The 24,962-nt window shown below is 42.6% G+C and overlaps 2 protein-coding genes across 3 annotated transcripts in view; both read right to left on the reverse strand.

Annotated features, from left to right (window-relative positions):
- Positions 1–1,593, reverse strand: part of PTP4A2 (protein tyrosine phosphatase 4A2) — a 12,213-nt gene extending 10,620 nt beyond the window's left edge. For both annotated transcript variants that reach the window (XM_039474059.2, XM_039474058.2), the window contains exon 1: positions 1,238–1,593. In XM_039474059.2, coding sequence (XP_039329993.1) covers positions 1,238–1,333 — 96 coding nt within the window. In that variant the 5' untranslated portion in view covers positions 1,334–1,593. The remainder of the gene's footprint in view (positions 1–1,237) is intronic.
- A 140-nt stretch (positions 1,594–1,733) lies between these two features.
- LOC141580224 (uncharacterized) lies at positions 1,734–23,713 on the reverse strand. Its single transcript, XM_074380445.1, has 2 exons — positions 23,310–23,713; positions 1,734–1,933 (listed from the first exon to the last, which is right to left on the reverse strand). Exons 1-2 carry the CDS (start codon positions 23,331–23,333, stop codon positions 1,838–1,840), a joined length of 120 nt encoding a protein of 39 aa, XP_074236546.1. The 5' UTR covers positions 23,334–23,713; the 3' UTR covers positions 1,734–1,837.
- Between the last annotated feature and the right edge of the window lie 1,249 nt (positions 23,714–24,962).

Here is a 24,962-nt window from a genome sequence, read left to right on the forward strand (position 1 = left end):
AGGCTTAAAGGTAACTGAACAATCTGAGGGCATACAGGCCTAGAATCAACTTGTATGTACACTGTGTACACAAAGTTAAGAAGCTCAGGGAATTTTACGTATAAATGAGCAGGCACAGTGATATCCTTAGGGTCCATCATTGAGTTATCTAAAGTGTAAAATTATGTTAATTGGTAAAGAATTTTTTCACAAAAAGGCCTTCTTACAATACAGACTCAAGAAAGGTGGAAGTATTAAGTCAGGAATTTTTTTAGTGTTTCAAAATGCAAATAAAATCCCACTAAAAAAAAAAAAAAAAAAAAAAAATCCCATTAAAATGAACTCTGTAGTAGCCATTCATGGAAAAGTTGATATAGAATTTTTTTATGGTATTTGTGACCTTAAACAAGTCAAAACCTCTTTTAGTCTCGGTTTTGCCATCTATAAAATAAGAATCACAAGGAGTTCATCCAGCTTTCTAAGCCTACTCTATAAATACAGCAAGAGAAATCATTTAAACTCAACAACCAAGAACGAGTAAAAAGTTTATATTCAAATGTTTACTCCAAGAAGTACGAAGAGTTTTTCTCCTACCAATAGAAAAAAATATTAAGGATTCGACATAAAAATACTACCTCTACCACCTTTCCTTCCCCCAAGTTTCTGGACCCTTGTATGTGATTGTTACAACTAAGTAGTTTGGGGGTGACTTTTCATCAAAAGTGGTTAGAACATGTGAAGTACATACAGCATGGTTTTTAGTGTCAGACAAGTATAGCAGTTCTACCACATACTATGTGCCATTAGGCAAATTACTAAATGGCTCTGAACTTGTTTCCTCATTTGTAAAAGGGAAATACTAATGGTACCTACACCTCATAGGGTTTTTGTATTTGTGACCTTAAGTATAAACACTGCTTGCTGCATAATGTATAACACTTTATTATAATGCTACGTGCATACTATGTTCAATAAATGTTAATTATTTTTATTACTGAATGTTTGACCCAAAAAACAACCTGTTTAATGTAAAAAGGACACAGAAAAAACAGTTCTAGATATCTCTACAGTCCCCAAATTCCATAAATGTTCTTGAAAGAAATCTGTTGTAACTAACCCAACCCAACTGAAACCAGAATTGGCAGGATGACCATCCATACTCCAAATACAGAAGTTAAACTGCTTTGTGCTAAGAGATTTTTTTAATGGCATTTTACCTAGGAATCAATCCAAAAAATAGACCATGCTACAATCTTACCTCTGTGAACTTGTTGAGAGTAGCATTGGTAGGGTTGTGAGTTATCAGAAAACGCATGTTCTCATAGGAGATCTCCACAGGGGCTGGACGGTTCATTATGGCAAATAAAAAGTGTGAGCGTGCGTGTGAGTGTGATGGGGAAAGTGGAAAAAAAAAATCAATAAATCTTGAAATGTTTCACAGCAGAAAACATTAAAAAGACCACTAAAATGCCTATTATCAATCACTGTTTTCTCTATTCAACTTGTTTATTCCTTATGAAGCTTCTCTCTTCAAGATAAGCAAAAGTATTTAGAATCCACTTGAATCCAAATTCAACTTGGGCCTCAATTTCTGCAGATGGATACCTTCGGACTCCAAAAAATCCAACTACATACAAAACTTAAGCAGCCTTTACTACATTTAGGCACTAGTGAGACAAGTTAAAAGTGTAGGTCACTTTCCACTTTTGTTTACTTGATGCTTAATTTTACTGGAGTCATTAAAAGAAATATGCTTGCAATTTAAAAAAAAAAAAAAAAGCCAACTATTTCTGAGGCCAGTCTCGGTGTCCAGGAGTCTTCAAGGCAATGTTAATTATGGCACATAGAACCTCCAAGCTCACTTGTCAGCGAAAACGCTGTGCTGAGCCTGGCAGAAATCTGCCCTCACACTCAGAATCGCCATAAATGTGCAACGTATATTCCAACGAAAATCCTGGAGAAGAAAAGAATAAATAAAATGAACTGGAGGCTGACAGCATAGTAAACACAAATGCCTGAAGTCAAAATACATTCTTTATAAGCCCGAAGCCATGTGAAATGTCACCAATTATAAGTTATTGCCATCTATGAAGAACTGAATAAAGCATATAATCAAGTTTTTTAAATCAGAGATTCAAAGGTATGTCATTTTTTTCAAAATTTTTCAGATTTCAAAAGTTTGAAAACAGTACTAGATACTGTTCAATGTGCTAATAATGAAGTTTAATGTGCTAATAAGATTACTTTTATTTTATTTAAAAATATATAAAATTATTTTATTTAAAAAAAGATTACTTTTAACTCGAATAATTTTTAAATAATTAAAAGATACTTGAAGAAAACTTCATCCATGAACTTTTTTTTTTTTTTTTCTGAAACAGAATCTCACTCTGTTACCCAGGCTGAGGCGCAGTGGAGATATCTCAGCTCACTGCAACCTCCACCCCCTAGGTTCAAGCAATTTTCCTGCCTCAGCCTCCCAAGTAGCTGGGATTACAGGTGCCTGCCACCATGCCTGGCAAATTTTTGTATTTTTAGTAGAGACGGGGTTTCACCATGTTGGCCAGGCTGGTCTCAAACTCCTGATCTCAGGTGATCTGCCCACCTCGGCCTCCCAAAGTGCTGGGATTACAGTCATGAGCCACCGTGCCCAGCCAAGATGGAGTTTTGCTTTTATTGCCCAGGCTAGAGTGCAATGGCACGATGTTGGCTCACTGCAATCTCTGTCTCCCAGGTTCAAGTGATTCTCCTGCCTCAGCCTCCTGAGTAGCTGGGATTACAGACACCCGTCACCACGCCTGGCTAATTTTTGTATTTTTAGTAGAGACGGGGTTTCAACCCGTTGGCCAGGCTGGTCTCAAACTCCTGACCTTGTGATCCGCCCGCCTCGGCCTCCCAAAGTACTGGGATTACAGGCAAAAGCCATGGCACCCAGCCCAAAAACTCTCTTCATAAAGTTTACAAAGATCTTATTTTCTGCTTTGATGGTTAAGTCCTTCATGTATACGCTTTGATTAAAATAATGTATACCTGGCTGGGCTTGGTGGTTCACACCCGTAATCCCAGCACTTTGGGAGGCCAAGGAGGGCAGATCACCTGAGGTCAGGAGTTCAAGACCAGCCTGGCCAACATGGTAAAATTCCGTCTCTACTAAAAATACAAAAATCAATTAGCTGGGCATGGTGGCGCATGCCTGCAATCCCAGCTACTTGGGAAGTTGAGGCAGGAGAATAGCTTGAACCAGGGAGTCAGAGGTTGCAGTGAGCCAAGATCATGCCACTGCACTCCAGCCTGGTGACAGAGCAAGACTACATCCAAAAAAGAAAAAAATAGCCGGGCATGATAGTGGGCACCTATAATTCCAACTACTTGGGAGGCAGAGACAGGAGAATTGCTTGAACCTGGGAGGTGGAGGATGCAGTGAGCTGAGACTGCGCCATTGCACTCCAGTCTGGTCAACAAGAACAGAACTCCATTACACACACACACACACACACACACACCCCTGTAAATGGGTACAAAATATTAACCAAAATTCCACTTTGAGAATTTTATTCTTTTCTATCTGAAGTATATGTGTTGGCCCTTAATTATAAGACTAGCTCATAAGGCACTCTCAAAAAATTATTTCCTGTGAACCAACTCTGTACTGATAGTACTTTCCTGTAATGTTTCACACAACGCAGTGGACATAACCAACTTGTTACGTAAACAAAGAATTGATTTTTTTTTTAATTACTTCCTTTTTTCTCACAACTTGTTGTTACTACATACAAGGAATGAGGAAAAAGGATCAGAGAAATGAAGTGACTTGCCTAACATCACACAATGGTAAGTTTTAACTAAGCCCAAATTCAAACCAAAGTCTTCTGTTAATCCCATTTTTTTCCAGTGTACCACAATGACTGCTGATTCAACTAATGTATGAATCTCACCCTCTCTTTGCTAGTTCAGTTTACCTTTTTATTATTTCTTACATAATAATTGCCTCAAGAATACAAAATTACTTGAAGGTCATTGATTCACACAGACTTCTCCCCAAACATTAATTCCTACCAAAAAACAAGAAGTGGCAGAATTTTCATTATTATTTTAGGGCTGCTGCTTTGAAACACAGTACTCTTTTATAGTTGGCTTAGTCAGTGAACGTCGAGATAATCATAAATTCCTCTGGAAACAGGAACAAAGCTTAAGTTCTTTCACTTGCCTTTTCCTTAAATTGCCAATAAAGGCTTATTTAGAAGTCTGTAAAAAATAGCTGTGATCAGACAGAAAAAGGTATGAAAGATAATGACCACAGAACCATTTTCAGGAAGAAACTGAAATATATAGGTAAGTAGGTAGGCCTACAAAGTTCCAAAACTATCCATCTATCCTCAAGCCTTTTTTTATGATACACTTCACAAACATAAAATTAAAATACTCATAAAATATAAAAGACGCAAATGAAATTCAAAATGGCATTTTAAGAACTTCAATAATACTGTAGCAGAATGAGTTACTCACTATAGTAAAAACACAAAATATCTATACTCAAAACTAAAAACAAAAATATACTCCATCACTCTTCCTATCAAAATTCTACCTGTAACCCCAAAACATAGCCACCTTAGATTACAGAGGAAAACATTTCATAAAGTACTCCTTGTCCAGTCAAGAAATTTTAGAACCAACAGAAACATCCACTACTTTGACCTTTTAAAAAATAAAAAAGTTTGGGGTTCAAAGGTTAACATGACTTAAGTAAGATCACAATGCTAGTTAGTAGCAGCTTAAGAACAAAAACCCAGATGTCTTTATGTAATTTATTTATTTTGAGACAGGTTCTCACTCACCCAGGCTGAGTGCAGTGGCACCATAAAGGCTCACTGCAGCCTCAACTTCCTGGCTCAAGCAATCCTCCCACCTCAGCCTCCTGAGGAGCTGGGACTACAGGTGCACACCACCATACCAGGCTAATTTCAAGGTTTCACTATGTTGCCCAGGCTGATCTAGAATTCCTGGATGCAAACCAACCTCCTGCCTCAGCCTCCCAAAGTGTTGGGCTCACAGGTATGAGCCACTGTGCCCAGCCCACATATTTTGTATCTTCTTCCCCACTGCCCCGCTGAGACAAGAGTCTCACTCTGTTGCCCAGGCTGGAGTGCAGTGGCACAATCTCCACTCACTGCAACATCCATTTCTCCAGTTCAAGTGATTCTCCTGCCTCAACCTTCCAAGTAGCTGGGATTATGGGCACATGTCACCACGCCCAGCTAATTTTTGTACTTTTAGTACAGACAGGGTTTCACCATGTTGGCCAGGCTGGTCTCAAAGTCCTGACCTCATGATCTGCCCACCTCAGCCTCCCAAAGTGTGCAGATTACAGGCGTGAGTGACCACACCCAGCCTCTTTTTACTTTTATTTTCTGAGACAGGGTCTTTCTCTATCACCCAGGCTAGAATGTGGTGGTGCCATCATAGCTCACAGCAACCTCAAACTTCAGGGCACAAGTGATCCTCCTGCCTCAGCCTCTTGAGTAGCTAGGACCATGGGTACACGCCACTGTGCCTGGCTAATATTTTTCTAAGTTTTTTGTAGAGACGGAGGCCTTGCTATGTTGCACAGGCTGGTCTCAAACTCCTGGGCTCAAGTGATCCTCCAACCTTGGCCTCCTAAAGCACTGGGATTACAGGCCTCCTGAACCACTGAGTCTAGCCCCACATATTTTTCAAGTCACAATCTTCCATACGGGTGTAATTTTTTTTCCAAATATCTGCTTGGATGTTCATCTCCAACTCTGTGACCTTAAAATAAGGTGGGGGAGTGGGTGGAGTTTATTAAAGTAACTACTCAAAGAACAATAGTTTGCATGCAATGCAGAGCAAAACACAAGGAAATTCTAACCTATTTCAATCCCTTTGGTTCAATGATGTTATCACAGCAAATGTGTATCAGCTGAGTAAAGGCACTAAAAGACCTGCATTGTAGCGACAGCCAGGCTTAAAGGTTACAGCTCCAGCATTAAGTTTTCTACCTAGTCTCCAGTGTTTGTCTGCTCAGCAAACAGCTATCCCATATTACTCCCGCAACCTCATTTTGGAAAGACCATTTCCAGGAATAAAGATAATTCACTATTACCTTTTCAATTCTTAATACTGAGAACCCAGCAAAGTAATTTCTGCCAAAAGAAACAGTACCTTCTAGCACTGTTAAGAGATACATGATAAAAACAAGCTCTGTTCCCTCCCCCCATCAAGAATTCAACTACACATCAACAGTTACATTTTGCACCTGTCAATTCAGTTAAACTAATGTTAATTCCTGTGACACACTTAAGAATGCAAACAGCATGTAAAAAATCATAAGCAACCTATCACAGCTGGAAAGCACTCAAAAGCTCCAGAACCCTATATATTTCAACATAAATTCAGTGCAAGTACACTATACAGGAAAATTCTCCTGAAGTTGTCTCTCTGGCATTAATTCTGCTCTATCTACTTAAGTAAACATTGATTATTGTTTTAACTTACCAAGTGATGAAAGAGGCTAGTTTACTATAACAGTGGTAAGTTCAAATATACACCCATATATTGTCTGTGTCATTTAATTTTATCTTTCATAAAACCTAACTTTTAAAATGCTAAATTTGGGACATTTCCATTTCCTAGGCAACATATGCATTTTTAACAAAAGAATGTAACTTTACTGAAGGATGAAAAAGGATACTCTGTGACAGAGAAGTCCTTTTAAATTAAGAAAGGGATGCAGGGAAGTAAGGGATAAAAAAGAAAGAAAAAACTATGCAGAGGTCAAAAAGAATAAAACACCTGTATGACCTGGTATGTAAAGACAGCTAAAAGACACTAATAAGTAAAAAGAGCACAGTACACAACAGTATCAACAGTGTGTTAAGAAGTATTTGTGAGTACTGTATGCATTCATACGCACGGACTAACTGGAAGATTACAAAGAGAAGAGGTAACAGTGGTTTCCTCGGGGTGAGACAGGGCCAGGAATACAGGACTGGAGGCTGGAGGTCAAAAGCATGATTTACTACATCCTTAACATATACCTTTTGAACTGTTTTAACTTTTCCCATGTACATACAGTATTACCTTTTAAAAAAAAAATCTACAGGGCCGGGCGTGGTGGCTCACACCTGTAATCCCAGCACTTTGGGAGGCCGAGGCGGGTGGATCACGAGGTCAAGAGATTGAGACCATCCTGGTCAACATGGTGAAACTCCGTCTCTACTAAAAATACAAGAAATTAGCTGGGCACGGTGGTGCGCTCCTGTAATCCCAGCTACTCACGAGGCTGAGGCAGGAGAATCGCCTGAACCCAGGAGGCGGAGGTTGCCGTGAGCCGAGATCATGCCATTGCACTCCAGCCTGGGTAACAAGAGTGAAACTCCGTCTCCCAAAAAAAAAAAATCTACAGTGAAAAGAACCCTATAATGATTTACAATCAAACTACATTTTTTTTTTTTTTTTTTTTTTGAGACGAAGTTTCACTCTTGTTACTTACCCAGGCTGGAGTGCAATGGCACGATCTCGGCTCACCGCAACCTCCGCCTCCTAGGTTCAGGCAATTCTCCTGCCTCAGCCTCCTGAGTAGCTGGGATTACAGGCACGCACCACCATGCCCAGCTAATTTTTTGTATTTTTAGTAGAGACAGGGTTTCACCATGTTGACCAGGATGGTCTCGATCTCTTGACCTCGTGAGCCACCCGCCTCGGCCTCCCAAAGTGCTGGGATTACGGGCTTGAGCCATCGCGCCCGGCCAAACTACATTCTTAACAGTTCAATAATACAGTATTAAAAAGAGCCTCCAGAGGGCTAGTCTCTGTCCCAGACAGGTCTGTACCTATGCAACTCCGTAAATCCTTTTCTCCCCTGTTAAGAGACTAAATGAGTAAAATTCATGTCCTGCCTTGGCAACAGTAATTCTAAGTTTAACTACAAATAAAGTGAATTTAAAAGTATGAGGAAATTTTATAAAAGCAGCTTCATGTAATGTGACCCAATCTTACTGGGCATCCTTTTAAAAATCCTATCAATTGGCTGGGCATGGTGGCTCATGCCTGTAATCCCAGCATATTGGGAGGCTGAGGTGGGCCGATTACCTAAGGTCAGAAGATCCAGACCATCCTGGCCAACATGGTGAAACCCTATCTCTACTACAAATACAAAAATTAGCTGGGCGTGCCTGCATATGCCTGTAATCCCAGCTGCTCAGGAGGCTGAAGCGGGAGAATCGCTTGAACCTGGGAGGCAGAGGTTGTTGCAGTGAGCTGGCATCATGCCACTGCACTCCAGCCTGGCAAAAGAGCTAGACTCCATCTCAAAAAAATAAATAAATATTAAAATCCTATCAATCCACTCACATCGAGCTTTCTACTAAGAAATCATCTCTTTACATTTCCAAATTAAACGATACAATAAGCTACCTAATTTGGTGGGCTATGCCAGTATTTAACAAATTAAAACAGCACATTAAAATATAAAGGTACAATAAAAGAATTCTAGATTTAAGGAAATACAGTCTAAAAGCAAAGGTCTAATAAAACGAGTATGCATATATTTACTGTTACTTTTCTTACCAAAACTTTTACAGGAAGTCATGCAAATTTGAGACAGCTTGGTTTCTACAATCAGGCAACATGAAAGCCTAATAATGTGGCCAGGCCTGGTGGCTCATGCCTGTAATCCCAGCACTTTGGGAGGCTGCAGTGGGTGAATCACAAGGTCAGGAGTTCAAGACCAGGCTGGCCAAGATGGTGAAACCCCATCTCTACTAAAAATAAAATTTTAAAAAATTCAACTGGGTTTGGTGGCGGGTGCTTGTAGTCCTAGCTACTCGCTTATAGTCCTAGCTATTCAGGAGGCTGAGGCAGATGAATTTCCTGAACCCAGGAGGCGGAGGTTGCAGTGAGCCAAGATTGTGCCACTGTACTCCAGCCTAGATGACCGAGTGAGACCTCCGTCTCAAAAAAAAAAAAAAAAGAAAGAGGCCGGGCGCGGTGGCTCAAGCCTGTAATCCCAGCACTTTGGGAGGCCGAGGCGGGTGGATCACGAGGTCGAAAGATCGAGACCATCCTGGTCAACATGGTGAAACCCCGTCTCTACTAAAAATACAAAAAACTAGCTGGGCGTGGTAGTGCATGCCTGTAATCCCAGCTACTTAGGAGGCTGAGGCAGGAGAACTGCCTGAGCCCAGGAGGCGGAGGTTGCAGTGAGCCGAGAACGTGCCATTGCACTCCAGCCTGGGTAACAAGAGCGAAACTCCGTCTCAAAAAAAAAAAAAGAAAGAAAGAAAGCTTAATAATATAACTTACAACTAAAACCTTCCAACAATTTTTTCCCAAAGCAAATTCCCTTCATGTCAATAGCCACTTATATTTCCTCTTAAATATAAAAAATCTAATCTGTCAACAGAAGAAATCATCCTCCTCAAGAGCTAGGCATTTTCCTCAAATTCTTCCATTAATTCAAATATTTACAGAACATGTACGATAGGCCACATACCCTTTTTCTTTTTTCTCTTTGTTTTGAGAAGCAGTCTCACTCTGTCACCCAGGCTGGAGTACAGTGGTGCGATCATAGCTCACTGCAACCTCCACCTCCCAGGTTCAAGCAATTCTCCTGCCTCGGCCTCCCAAAGTAGCTGGGACTACTACATGCAAGTGCCACCAGGCACAGCTAATTTTTTGTGTTTTTAGTAGAGATGGGGTTTCACAGTGTTAGCCAGGATGGTCTCGATCTCCTGATCTCATGGATCCACACGCCTTGGCCTCCCAAAGTACTGGGACTACAGGTGTGAGCCACTGCGCCCAGCCCTGGGTTCCATACCCTCACAAGTTCAAGAGCAGTAAGCAAAACAAAAATTCCTAACAGGATGGATCTTACGCTTTACTGGGCAGAAAAAAAGGAATAAAAATGTCACTGCTGGTAGGGCGCAGTGGCTCATGCCTGTAATCCCAGCACTTTGGGAGGCTGAGGTGGGCAGATCACGAGGTCAAGATATCGAGACCTTCCTGGCCAACATAGTGAAACCCCATCTCTACTGAAACACAAAAATCAGCTGGGTGTGGTGGGGCATGCCTGTAGTCCTAGCTACTTGGGAGGCTGAGGCAGAATTGCTTGAGGCCAGGAGGCAGAGGTTGCAGTTAGCCGAGATTGCGCCACTGCACTCCAGCCTGGCACCTGGTGAAAGAGTGAAACTCTGTCTCAAAAAAAAAAAAAAGGTCACTGCTGTGGAGAAAAATTTGAAGTGGAGGAATTAGCAGTGCCAGAGAGAGGGGGATTCCAATTTTAAATAAGGCTAACAGGAAAGGGCTCTCTGAAAAAAGTGACTTTTTATCCAAAAGCTGAAAGTGTGGGCCAAACAGGTACTTGGGGAGCATTTTAGGCAGAGGATCAATTGTTGCAAAAGTTATGAGGTGGGGACAAGCTTGGAGTATGCTAGAAACAAGGGAACCAGTGCTACTGGAACAGAAAGAACAATGGAATGAATAGAGTCAGAAATAAGAGAGCCTTACAAGCCACTAAAAGCATTTGACTTTTATTCAGAGAATGATGCCTCTCCAAATGAAGCCAATGGAGGGTTTCACTCAAAAGTGACAACTCAACGCCATAAAAAATAATGAAATCATGTCCTTTGCAGCAACATGGATGCAGCTGGAGGCCATTATCCTAAGCAAATTAACGGAGGAACAGAAAACCAAATACCGCATGTTCTCACTTATAAGTGGGAGCTAAACACTGAGTACGCATGGACTCAAAGAGGGGAACAACAGACATTGGGGCCCACCTGAGGGTGGAGGGTGAGAGGAGGGTAGGGGCTGAAAAACTGCTCATCAGGTACTATGCTTGCTACCCAGTGACAAGGTGAGGAAATCATTTGTATACACCAAACCCCAGCAACACTCAATTTACCCATGTTACAAACCTTCACACGTACACCCTGAACCTAATGTAAAAGCTGAAAAAAGGAGAGTGACAACTTAGGTTTTACAAAGGATCACTTTATCTGCTATGTGGAGACATTACAAAAATGGTAAGGGTGGAAGCAAGGAAACTAGTAGAGATAATGGTAGCTGACACCAGAGTAACAGCAGTACAGAGAATAAGAAAGGGTCAGTTTCAAGATGTATTTTGATGTGGCATTTGTCCACAGACTGGATACAGAATTTATGAAAAAGACTCGCAGCTCTGAGTAACTATAGAACCTGTGTAAGACTAACTTAATATTCAGAGACTACTCAGACAATAGACTGTAAAATCTTCTCAACCATCAAAGTAGTAGGAAAATTCCTCTGCAAAGTGCTACTGTACCTGTTGCACTTTGATCACTTGGGGAAAAAAAGTGTCTGAAAACTTGTAAACTAAAAAACCTTTCTTCTTTAGAAAGAAAGAAAAAAGAGAAATAAGAACAACAACAAAAAAACCTAACCTTTACTAACTAAACACTCATCTTCTGGTTAACCGGTCTCAAACTGAAAATTTAACGATCTCTTATTACCTACTTCCAATTCAAGTATGTTCTATCTATCCTCTCCGTTACCTACCTGTTTATCCCTCTAGTGTTCCATTTATCAAACTGAAATTGAATAATCTAGCTCCTTGAAACTTAGAAGATTTAAATTAATACTACTTTCCCTCCATACCCCCAATGACTACGGTCCTAGGAAATTGATAAACAGGTATCAATTCAATTCTATACAAATTAGGATCAAAATGTCAGTAAATATCCCCAAAACAAAATGCTTTCTAACTGTTAAAAAAAAAAAAAAAAAAAAAATTCGGGCCAGGCATAGTGGTTCAGGCTTGTAATCCCCAGCACTTTGGGAGGCTGAGGCAGGCAGATCACCTGAGTTCAGGAGTTAAAGACCAGCATGACCAACATGGAGAAACCCCATCTCTACTAAAAACACAAAAATTAGCCAGGCGTGGTGGCTATGCCTATAATTCCAGCTACCTGGGATGCTGAGGCAGGAAAACTGCTTGAACCTGGAATGCAGAGGTTGCAGTGAGCCGAGATCACGCCATTGCACTCTGCCTGGGCAACAAGAGCGAAACTCCGTCTCAAAAGAAAAAAAAAAATTCAGCCAGGTGCGGTAGCTCACACCTGTAATCCCAGCACTTTGGGAGGCCAAGGCGGGCAGATCACCTGACCTCTCCTGAGGTCAGGAGTTCGAGACTAGCCTGGTCAACATGGAAAAACTCTGTCTCTACTAAAATACAAAAATTAGCTGGGCATGGTGGCACAGGCCTGTAGTCCCAGCTTGGGAGGCTGAGGCAGGAGAACTGCTTGAACCCAGGAGGTGGAGGTTGCAGTGAGCTGAGATCACACCACTGCCCGTCTCAAAAAAAAAAAAAAATTTCATAGTTACTCTCTGGTTATTCCCACTTTTCCACTTCCTCATTTAAGGAGGGAACTCGAGACTCAAGTTCCAGTACAGAAATCAATAATCAGTCCTATAAAAAGAAATCATGACTTTGACGGTGAGAAAATGTCTTAACATTTCAAAACCAGTAGAAGATACATGGCCAGCCACTCTGAAAGATAAGGAAAGCAATTAGTCAACAATCGCACCTGTTTCTGAGAATAGTAACAGTTATTCACTGAGGCCCTGTTCCACCCAAATGAAAAGGGAGTGGTTTTTAGATGTACATGTACCCTGGTGATTAACAGCTGTCCTTTTCTAGTAATTTCTACCTCTACAAATAACTGTAAGACAAAAATTACATCAAATATTTTCATGCCACACTTGAAAATATTTACTTTTCAATTTTGTACTCCATTTTTCCTCTAAAGATTTGCAATTCTCAAAATGAATCTCTTGTCCAAAAATGGTATTTTTCCTTTCATAAATAAAATTTAAATGCAGGTTAACAGTGCTATGATCAACTTTCACTTTTTCTAAAAAAAGTATTTGAATAGTACTAGTAATCACATTAAAAAATCTTAACAGCACAATCCTAATGCTGAGTATTAATCTAATTGTTTTCAATTAATCTTTTTAAAATTACATTAAATAGTTCTACTAAATGGATTCTAGTCATCCATACTTTTGTGACTAAAGTATCATGGCTATCTTCTCCACGGGGTTTATATTTAAAAACCTTAGTGTATGTGCATTTTAAGACTCCCAAGCCTCTTTATTATAAAGTTTAAGCACATTCTTTTCCTAAATAACTCTGGTAACCTTCTTAAGAATAAGAACTATCTCCAATTCAGCTGCTTCCCCAGAAAGTTAAATTCTAACATTTGTTTTCTTTCCTCCTCCCATCCTTCTTTCTTTACTCTCAAAAGGCTAAGTTATTTTCCCAGAGAACAATTTGTTTTAATCATTTTAGTTTCCGACATCTCTATACATACATTAACCCAAGAACCACTGAATCAATAATTTTATTAATAAAGAAATAATTTAAGATTCTGAACTTCAATTGTAATAAAGCAAATTCGGTAGTAAAAATCCAAAAGAACACCTGGATTCAGCCTGTCAACACCACACTGAAATGTTTTCTGAGCTATATCAGGACAGTTAGAATGACCGTAACAGCTGCAAGTTCCCTGAGGTTGCAAAATAGATACTTGGGAAAGGTTATTTGAATCACCTTTCAAAATAACCTACAGTACAGGAGTAGCATGCAAAGCAAAAACTTCCACGCTACTGTTTGCATTATTTAAAATATACTGTATTTCAGAACTTAGTAGTTTATGGGTCAGCTTAACTCTTTCATTTCACCATTTTGTCAAATGTATTGAGCATATTTAAAGGTCCTGTTCCAGTATTAACCCCCAAAAGAGAGGGAGAAACTCTGTATAAACAAGACACAGAATAAAAACAACCCAAAATACATCTTGTCAGCATAAATTATTTTGTTTGAGCCCCAGAAATTTTTCTGCTGTTCAGGCACTCTGGTCCAAGTTTCCCCTATAATTGGGTAAGTTACACTTCACTTCCTCTCCTAAACTTGCTTTTTATAAATCACATTATAGTTCACAGATATGTTTGTGTACTCAGTATAATACAAGATAAACAGTCAAGAATCCAAATCATTCTATTTGAAGCTGCTGGTGGCCTTTTAAAATGTACTGTCTATCCACTGATTGCCCAATTATGGCATATTTTCACAAAACAGTAACATTCACGATCTTTAAAAACCACAGTGAAAATGTTTCATACTACATATGAATATAAAACAAAAATGGTGAAATACCTCTATAATGCCATGTCAAGGAGTTATTTACTCACTAGCTTAATTCAGCATGGATTCACCTTCCTTCTCTTCCCAATTAAAGAACGAAAAATTCAATCTTTTTTTTTTTTAAACAGAGTTTTTGCTCTTGTTACCCAGGCTGGGGTGCAATGGCACTATCTCGGCTCACCGCCTCCCAGGTTCAAGCAACTCTCCTGCCTCAGCCTCCTAAGTAGCTGGGATTACAGGTATATGCCACCATGCCCAGCTAATTTTGTATTTTTAGCAAAGACAGGGCTTCTCCATGTTGGTCAGGCTGGTCTCCAACTCCCGACCTCAGGCAATCCACCCACCTTGGCCTTCCAAAGTGCTGGGATTGCAGGCATGAGCCACCATGCTAGGTTGCAAAATTCAATCTTTCTTGTCCTTTTCCTCCAAATGTTTACTGAGATGAGGAACACCTCTGAATGATACCAAAATGCAGCACAGCCACTCTTTGCAGAGATGCATGCACATCATACAAACATTATCCAGGATCAAGCTCCAAGAATCAACATGGGTGAAAAATACTTGATTGACATTTAAGTTTTCATATTAACACCATATATTTTAAAGATACAAAGTAAGCATGAGAAGAATGGAGTAGGATTACGACTTCTAAAGAAAGGTAAAACTTTTTTTTTTTTTTTTTTTTTTTTTTTTTTTTTTGAGACGGAGGTTTGCTCTTGTTACTCAGGCTGGAGTGCAGTGGCGCGTCCTCGGCTCACCGCAACCTCCGCCTCCTGGGTTCAGGCAATTCTCCTGCCTCGGCCTCCTGAGTAGCTGGGATTACAGGCAGGCACCACCATGCCCAGCTGATTTTTTTGTATTTTTAGTAGAGACAGGATTTCACCATGTTGACCAGGATCGTCTCGATCTGTTGACCTCGTGATCCACCCACCTCGGCCTCCCAAAGTGCTGGGATTACAGGCTTGAGCCACTGCGCCCGGCCAGAAAAGTAAAACTTTTATGATAGAAAAATGGTAGAAACAGTGAAGAACCATGGTAGTGTGACCTGAGAAAGATGCTTAGTCTTCAGGGAACCCTTGACCAGGTTGAGAATTTCAGAACAATTCAAATGCAATAAAAAGCTCTTAGAAATTTAAAAGCAGAGGCCAGGTGTGGTGACTTACTCCTGTAATCCCAACACTTTGGGAGGCTGAGGATGGCAGATCACAAGGTCAGGAGTTCAAGACCAGCCTGGCCAAAAAGGTGAAACCCCATCTCTACTAAAAATTTAAAAATTAGCCAGGCGTGGTGGCACACACCTATAGTCCCAACTACTCAGGAGGCTGAGGCAGCAGAATTGCTTGAACTCAGGAGGTGGAGTGCATGTAGTGAGCCAAGATCGTGCCACTGTATTCCAGCCTGGAAGACAGAGCAAGACTTTGTCTCAAAAACAAACAAACAAACAAAAAAGCGCATAGTAGTAATAAGAGAGCAACTCTTTGCTCACAAAGACAGTAAACACTGCCATATTTATGGGCATCCTCTGATCTACTGAGCAAGCAGCTCCATAATTACCAAAAAACTTAACAAAAATATTCCTTCAACTTACTAAATCAACGGTCAACAGATAACGTTTAACTAAATTCTACCTGTTGATGACCTCCAAATGAAGATCCCACCTGACTGAGAAAACAATTGAGAATATAGTCTATGACTTACATTTAAAGTACTTTTCACCCAGAAAGACCCAATCTGCATAATTTAAACTAATCACCAAAAGGAAACTTGTTTGTAATCACACATGTAGAATGAAAATGTCACTAGAATCTATTGTTTCTCCATCATATCCTTCTCTATTTGCTGACAAATCCTACTGGTGACTCATATCCTTCTGCACTAACCAGTCACTCCATTCCCTAATGGAAGGCTTTTCACCAATAATGGAAAGTACAAACACAACAATTTGTTCTGCTACTAAAAAGAACACATATCAACATTTGTATATAAATCCAACTTACAAATACTGTAGTGATACAACCTAGTGAATGTTTCCTGTAAAACAGTGGGGAAAATAAAAAGATGATCAAATTTTAACAAAAACTAAAAGACAACTGGAAGAAAACAGACCTAATTGTGAATTTGAATTCCTGTCAAACAATACATTAGTTAACAGCCAACATATTTGGCCACTGCAGAAATAAAAATATAAAGTAGTTTATCTGATCTGCTAAAACAAATATATCATGTGTACATTTTATGCCAAAAGAATTAACATTTTGAGAAGAATAAAATTTCAAATAAAAAATACTATGAGAGGAATTAAACGCACCACTTCTCTAAAGGTAAAGACTGTTCCAATGTTCAAAATATTTTTTCAAACCAGGATCAACTAGCAAAGAAAGGGTCACAAAAAAAGTCTAATCTTAAAATTCTCAAAAATTTAAAAAGCCCTGTAGCCAAGCATACTGGCATGCACCTGTAATCCTAGCCACTCAGGAGGCTGAGGCAGAAGAATCGCTTGAATCTGAGAGGCAGAGACTGCAATGAGCCAAGATTGTACCACTGCACTCTAGCCTGGGCAACAAATTGAGACTCCATAAAAAAAAAAAAAAAAAAAAAAGCCAACATTGTGTAATGTAAATTTATAAGCAAATGATGAAATTTAGTTTCTAGGCCACTTAAACTTAAGTGGATGCTGTGTTAACATAACCCGTGGGCAAGACAATCAGTATAGGCAAACGAAAACCATCTCTATATTCAAGTCACATAAAAAATATTGGTACAATCTGTCAACTCCTCATAGTCATTTTTCTGGGAAAGATTTTGGTGTCCTATAAATCTACACTGACTGAACAAACAGTGCAGGAAAGGAGTCATTCTCTCACCTAAGTCCCGGTAACTCCACAATGGGGAACTATGGAAAGCAGACAGCCAGAACTGCCGTGCAGCTTCTTTCACAGAGGTAGTGACAGTTTCTGGTTAAGCATAAACTTCTACCACTCCAAAGACCAAAAGATTTTCACACAGTATGCACCTCAGCTCTACACCATGCAACCTAAAAGGCTTCAAGTGCCAAGACAGTGACCAGGGAGTTAAGAGAGCCCACAGAATGAGGTTTAGCCAATAAAACAAAGGATAATGAGAGAAAGCTACCTGACACTTCTATATATAGTAATAATTCAAAGATAAAAATGATGAAAAGAAGGCTGGGTGCAGTGGCTCACGCCTGTAATCCCAGCACTTTGGGACGCTGAGGCGGGCAGATCACCTGAGGTCCTTTACAGGAGTTCAAGACCAGCCTGACCAACATGGAGAAATCAATCCCATCTCTAAAAAGGAAAAAAAAAAGAAAATGGCGAGAAGACTCTTTTTTTTTTTTTTTTAAGACAGGGTCTTACTCTGTCTCCCAGGCTACAGTGTAGTGGTGCAATCTCAGTTCACTTCAGCCTTGACCTTCCAGGCTCAAATGATCCTTCATTTCAGGAAGCTGATCCTTCCAGCCTCCCAAGTTGCTAGAACGGAAGGCTCATGCCACCATGCCTGGCTACTTTTTTGTACTTTTTGTAGAGATGGTGTCTCTATTTTGCCCAGTTTGGTCTCAAACTCCTGGCCTCAAGTGATCCTCCTGCGTCTGCCTCCCAAAATGAGCCACTGTGCCTGGCCAAGACTTTTCTAATATTTCACAGATTAAGAGACTCAAATCACCAACTCCCAAAGTAACTGTAAGTGGTAGCATCCACTGTTCAACAGGTTTAAGTACTTTAAACCCCAAAAAAGAAAAAGAAATTATTCACTGCTATCTATTTACTGACACTCTGTAACTGAGATTCTAAAACTTGCAATTTAGCAATGAAATCCCAGCACTTTGGGAGGCTGAGGTGAGTAGATCACGCCTGAGCTCAGGAGTTCGAGACCAGCCTGGGCAACATGGTAAAACCCTATCTCTACTGAAAATACAAAAATCAGCTGGGTGTGGTGGCATACAATGTAATCCTGGCTGAGGCAGGATAATCGCTTGAACCTAGGAGGTGGAGGCTGCAGTGAGCCAAGATCACATCGCTTCACTCCAGCCTGAGACAGAGTAAGACTGTCTTATTAAAAAAAAAAAAAAAAAAAATCAATCTATAAATTTCCTTATCTGTAAAGCTAGAAGAATACTTACAGGATTACTGAGTTTTAAATGACATGACATATGTTTTGGCATAAGAAAGAAATGTAGAAACCTAAAACCTGCACTTTACCAGTACCCTAATATCTCTACCATCGCTCTTATTCAATAAACATAAGTCTACCATGTTAAAACTATGGATCCTGATTCTTACTAAAAACATTAAAGATTCCATCTTCTATTCAATAAATAATGTACCTGATGGAATAGCACTCAAATAAATCAACAAAACTTAGTTTCACAAAAACTTAAGTTTCATTGTTCTGAGACCAAAAGCTAAAAATGTAGCGACCTGCTCCTCTGCATCTTATTATAAATGCATTTTCTAGAGGCTTCACTGGTTACCAACCCCACATTACAACAAAAAGGAAAAAGTATAGTCAAACCTTGTAAAATAAATCCCTAAATTTCAACTTTGTGTCTGAAAATTGTAAAGTATTCCTTAATTAATGCATAAGGAAATACTACCTTTACAGGACAAAATGAATAAAAAGTTAATTCTTGGGCCGGGCGCGGTGGCTCAAGCCTGTAATCCCAGCACTTTGGGAGGCCGAGACGGGTGGATCACGAGGTCAAGAGATCGAGACCATCCCGGTCAACATAGTGAAACCCCGTCTCTACTAAAAATACAAAAAATTAGCTGGGCATGGTGGCGCGTGCCTGTAATCCCAGCTACTCAGGAGGCTGAGGCAGGAGAATTGCCTGAACCCAGGAGGCGGAGGTTGCGGTGAGCCGAGATCGCGCCATTGCACTCCAGCCTGGGTAACAAGAGCGAAACTCCGTCTCAAAAAAAAAAAAAAAAAAAAAAAGTTAATTCTTAAGAAAATTAAATCTAATTTACCTCGTTTGAAATTTTTTTCAAATAAACTATATATGGGGCTTTCACACTGTTTTTTGTTTTGAGATGGAGTCTCGCTCTGTTGCCCAGGCTGGAGTGCAATGGCTCGATCTTGGCTCACTGCAACCCACCAGGTTCAAGGGATTGTTCTGCCTCAGCCTCTCGAGTAGCTGGGATTACAAGCACATGCCACCACACCCGGCTATTTTTTTTTGCATTTTTAGTAGAGAGAGGGTTTCACCATGTTAGCCAGGATGGTCTCTGTCTCCTGACCTTGTGATCCGCCCGTCTCAGCCTCCAGTGCCGGGATTACAGGCATAAGCCATCGTGCCCCCGTCTCTCACACTTTTAAGCTATATACGAAAGTATTCATTTACTCTTCCTAGAGCTACAAAGTTCAATGATGTTGTAAATGGTTTCTGCCTATAAATTTGGTTTGTTCAAATTAAGTATTACTTGACTGACTCACAGAGGGAGTGGCCTGACTTGCTGTTCTGAGTCAGAAAATGCCCGTTCAGCAGTTTGAAATTATTTTTCATTTATAAAGGTGTTCTAAAATGCCAGCCTTTTCCAGCTATGAAATCTATTGTCCTCGTAGAAAGATCTTAGTGGTAATAATACTTTGAATCTGTAGTTCAATTTATAATTAACAAAGTGCTTTCACATGTTATTTTCTCATGCCTTCTGATTTAAGTGTCCCACACAGCTCAACAGAGAAACTTTCATATAGTAACAAGTTCTAGTTCACTCTTGGCCCCAATATATATTCTCCTCTTTTTCCGAAAAATAAAAAACATAAAAGGCTGCTGCATTTCTTTAATCAGAATTCCCTCACCCAGACATATCCCAGGTGCCTCATAAAAACTGTCTCAAAGCACACACCCATGGGCCCCAAGAGACTTGCAAGGCAGAATCTCCTCCCACATAAAAGCCTAGCTTGGGCCCCAAAGAGCCTCCAGTCAGCATCTCCTAAATGATCCCCTTGCCTCCAGCCATTCAGTCTTCTCCATTAGTTTTAACAGCTCTCCAGAATACAAGCTGCTAGGTCATCATGTGGATGAGAAACCTCAATATAAAACGAGCTATTGAGAGAGTGATATGATGTATTGGAAAAATCAAGGGCTTTAGAGTCGAAGACCTGGATTTTTAATCCAGCACTAATTCTTATTCTTTTTGTGACCTGGGACAAGTTACTTAACCTTTTGAGTTTCTGTATCTCCATCTCACCACTGTAAATCCATGGGAGCTCATCACTGTATCCCTAGTGCCTGGCAAACAGAAGTGATTCAAGTAAGCCAAATGGATGCAAATGAAGACACCTACCACCTTTCCTGTAGTTGTGAGAATTAAACGAGTATAAAAAGCACCTGCAGCACAATGGGCAATTGATACTATTTAATCCCTTCCCTCGATAAATAGTAACAATACTATTTACTATTTCTTATTTTTTTGAGAGAGGGTCTCACTGGCTCACTGCAGCCTTCACTTCCTGGGCTCACTCAATCCTCTCACCTCAGCCTCCTCCAGGGTAGTGTGAACTACAGGCACACAGAATCACACCTGGCTAATTTTTATATTTTTTGTAGAAACGTTTCACCATGCTGCCCAGGCTGGTCTCAAACTCCTGGGCTCAAAGCGATCCTCCTGCCTCAGCCTCCCAAAGTGCTAAGATTACAGGCAGGAGCCACCTCACCCAGCCAAAAAATATAATTTCTGACTTTTAATTACACATCAATAATTTTGCCTGTAATTCTATTTTGTTCGCTGTCAAAAGGACCACCCTCATGCCTGTAATCCCAACACTTTGAGAGGCCAAGCCAGGTGGATCACTGGAGGTCAGGAGTTCAAGACCAGCCTGGCCAACATGGTGAAACCCCGTCTCTACTAAAAATACAAAAATTAGCCAGGTGTGGTGGTACACACTTGTATTCTCAGCTACTTGAGAGGCTGAGGCAGGAGGATCACTCAAACCTGGGAAGCCTAGGCAACAGACACAGCGAGACTCCATCTCCCAAGAGAAAAAAAAAAAAAAACCGACCACACCATTCTTTGCTTATATTGAAAACCTACCAACTTCTAAGAGACATTTTTTTTTTTTTTTAAGACTGGGTCTTGCCCTGTTGCCTGGGCTGGAGTGCTCACTGCAACCTCCACCTCCCGGGTTCACATGATTCTCCTGCCTCAGCCTCCTCAGTAGCTGGGATTAGAGGTGCCTGCCACCACACCCAGCTTATTTTTTGTATTTTTAGTAGAGATGGGGTTTCACTGTGTTGGCCAGACCGGTCTAGAAGTGATCCACCCATGTCAGCCTCCTAAAGTGCTGGGATTAATGGCATGAGCCACCGCGCCCAGCTAAGAGACATTATTTTTTAATTAACATAATTTTTAAGACTATATCAAAGTGGGCCGGGCGCAGTGGCTCACGCCTGTAATGCCAACACTTTAGAAGGCAGAGGCAGGCAGATTGAGAGGTCAAGAGATGGAGATCATCCTGGCCAACACGGTGAAACTCTGTCTCTACTAAAAATACAAAATACCTCGGCGCAGTGGTGCCCACTTGTAGGGAGGCTGAGGCAGGAGAATCGCTTGAAACTGGGAGGCAGAGGATGCAATGAGCCGAGATCATGCCACTGCACTCCAGCCTGGTGACAGAGCGAGACTCTGTCTCAAAAAAAAGAAATTATATATATATATATATATATATATATATATATCCATGTGTAAAATCCCTATCAAGGTATTACTCTTCATCAAGAATCTCAACTTTTACAACACAAGAATGGGAAAAGTCCACGACAGTAATTAGTCCACTCACTATGAAACTTAAAAATGTCAAGATCAGAATTCCAGCAAACAATTTCTCGCCATCTTCACCAATACAATAGTGTGCTGGCAAGTGATTCTGAAGACCTGATAATGTGTGATTGTGCATCCTTAGTTTCCTTTTGCACACTCAGCAAGGCATAACCACTCACTTCCCTCTGAAACTACTCTCCATTACAGAGCATGACAGCAAGTACTACATTCCAACTCAGCAGTGGTTGTAGTTTGGTGACTCCAGACAGACAAGCATTGGCTTAATGCCTACAGTGATGCTAGAACTGCTAGTCACTGCAAATTTCTTGACAAATTCCAGAAAATAATAAACTAGCCTACAGTTCAATTTACCGAACAATAAAATACTGTTCACCTGAAAACCGAGCAGTACTTTACAAAAGTTTATGCTTCTGAACACTTCACAGGCAAGAGTGTAGGATCCTGGGCAACAGAGAAACTTCTTTTCATGAGCTCTCAGGTCCCCCAGACTAGGATGGGATGGCATTCTTGACAAACTTGGAAATTTACTTTGAAGTCATGAAACGTGGGAGAAAAAAAATTTATAGAACAACAAAAAACCACATCACATCCTTTCTGGGAGGAAAATGAAAATCCCAGAGCCAGAAGATCACAGTGCCGCTGGAAGAGACTCACATCCCGTTTCCTCATACTTGAACCTAAGGACCCAGGGACAAGATGCTCCTGGAAAGAACTCCCTAACCCAACACACCAGGGTTCACTATCGCCACACACAAAGACCAAGGGGAAGGGCCTCCAGAATGCCTGCTCACACACTGGACACACGCGGGCACACCCTGCCACACTGCCGCCTCTGCCACGCACCTTCTCCCCGACACACACCACGTTCTCCCCCCACACTCCCGCTCGCTACCACTCTCTCAACTCCCGCCTCCCCCACTTACTCACACTCATTCTACTCCCACCCCGCAAACCCACACGCTCCCCGCACACCCATACCCTCCCCTGCCCTCACCCACACTCCCCCAGCATCGACACTGCCCCCCGACCCTCTCCCCGGCCCCGCGCTCCCACTACTACCCGCACAGCCTCGTATGGACACTCAGCCCTGTCCCCTACACACGCCCTCCCCTGACCAACTCACACGGTCCCCCACGCTCGCACAGCTCTCTCCCTCTTCCACACCCGCCCCTCGCTCACTCACCCTCGCTCCCCCGCCCCGGCCCGGCCCGGCCCTCCTTCCGGGGACGTGTCTCGGGCCTGCACTAATGGCTGCGGCGCCTCCCGCCCTCCCCTTCCCCGAGGCCCCCGGCGCCGGCGCAGGGGCCGCCCGGGAGGGGCGCACTCACGCTGGCGAGCTGGGGACTGGGCATTGAAGTCCGGCGGCGGCGGGAGCGAGGAGGCGCCTCTCTCCTCAGTCACCTCGGCGGCGGCGGCGGCGGCGGTAGCGGTGGCGGCGGCGGCGACGACTCCCCCCCAGCCTCGGCGCGCGACACCCGGCCCGGCCCGGCGGCGGCGGCGGCGCGTCTCCACGAGTCCGTCTTGCTGCTGCTGCTGCGGCCGCCGCTGCGTCTCCTGCTGCCGCCGCTGCCCCCGCTGCCCCCGCTGCCACCGCTGCCCTGTGGCCTCGCCTCGCGCCGTGCCCGGCCGCCGCTGCCGCTCCAGCCGCTCCCGGACGGACGACGGTTACAGCCCGGCCGATCGCGCCGCCGCCACCAACGCTGCGCGCGCAGCCGGAACCAGCTCCCGCCGCCGCCCCTCAGGGGGCGCTGCGGGGCGCGGCGCGCGGGGCCGCCGGCCCGCCCTCCGCGCTTGTTGACTGGCTGACCCTCCGGCTCGCGGGAGGTTGGACCCGCCCACCTGCCCCGCGGGGCGCTGACCCACTGCCCTGGGCGCCTCCCCCGCTCCTCCTCCTTGTGGTTCGTTCCGCTCGGCACTCCCGGCTACGGAAGGCGCGTCCATGTGACCCGGGAGGGAGGGCAGAACGTGGCCCGGGGAGTCGCTCGCCCACGCTGCGCCCCGCCCATCCGCACCTGGGCTGGGTCGAGTGCCAGTAGCCGAGGTGTGACCCGCAAGGTCGAAGGGCTCTTTCCCGCTCCCAGGCCTTCAGGTCTGGGGCCAGATCCTGATGGGACGGGGCGGCCACCGAGTCCTGTGTTTGGGGATTTCCAACTCAGAAGTAGGAACCTGGGCAGCTCAGTTCTTGGCTGCTCTTCGTGGAGGCCCCAAATAAATGGCGTGCGCATCTTCGCGAAGGATATTTCTACTCCACCCCACACTCTGCCCACAAGACACACACACAACCTAAGAACGGTCCCTGACAAGCCAGAATTCAGACTTTCAGGATACAGGATCGTGGACAAGTGATTCCCTCTCTCCAAGTACTATCAACTATTGAATGGAAATAATCAGCTACCTCATGAGCTCTTTCAGGATCGACATGAAAACGCTTGAGAAATGCCGGGAGTGGTGGCTCACACCTGTAATCCCAGCACTTTGGGAGGCCGAGGCGGGCAGATCACAAGGTCAGAGTTTAAGAGCAGTATGACCAACATGGTGAAACCATGTCTCTACTAAAAATACAAAAATCAGCCGGGAGTAGCGGCGCATGCCTGTAATTCCAGCTACTCGGGAGGCTGAGGCAGGAGAATCGCTTGAACCCGGGAGGTGGAGGTTGCATTGAGCCAAGATCAGGCCACTGCACTCCAGCCTGGGCGACAGAGCAAGATTTCATCTCAAATGGAAAAAAAGAAAGAAAGAAAAGAAAAAATGCTTCAGTAAGAGGAGACCCTGAATTTCAAGGTTTCCAACCTAAGGTCACCTTTAACGACCCAGATTATAGTAGAGATTTTCAAATGGAAAGGTTTTTGCCTCTTGCATTTGGAAGCTAGCCAGAAATTCTTTGCCAGATCATGTGTCCTGAGTTTTGGTTTGGAAAATGTGGTCACCAGTGAGCTGGGAGGCTGGTTTGGGCCACGGCCAGATGGCAGGCAAAGCGCGGC

The sequence above is a fragment of the Saimiri boliviensis genome, chromosome 11 (assembly GCF_048565385.1).
Source record: "Saimiri boliviensis isolate mSaiBol1 chromosome 11, mSaiBol1.pri, whole genome shotgun sequence".
Classification (NCBI taxonomy): domain Eukaryota; kingdom Metazoa; phylum Chordata; class Mammalia; order Primates; family Cebidae; genus Saimiri; species Saimiri boliviensis.

What these genes read in the sequence shown, in the direction of transcription:
- LOC141580224 (XM_074380445.1), bottom strand. Translation starts at nt 23,333, where the DNA reads ATGCCCAGTCCCCAGCTCGCCAGC. An exon ending in CCAGTCCCCAGCTCGCCAGC is followed by an intron (nt 1,934 to 23,309) that starts GTGAGTGCGCCC and finishes TTTCTTCTCCAG; the next exon opens with GATTTTCGTTGGAATATACG.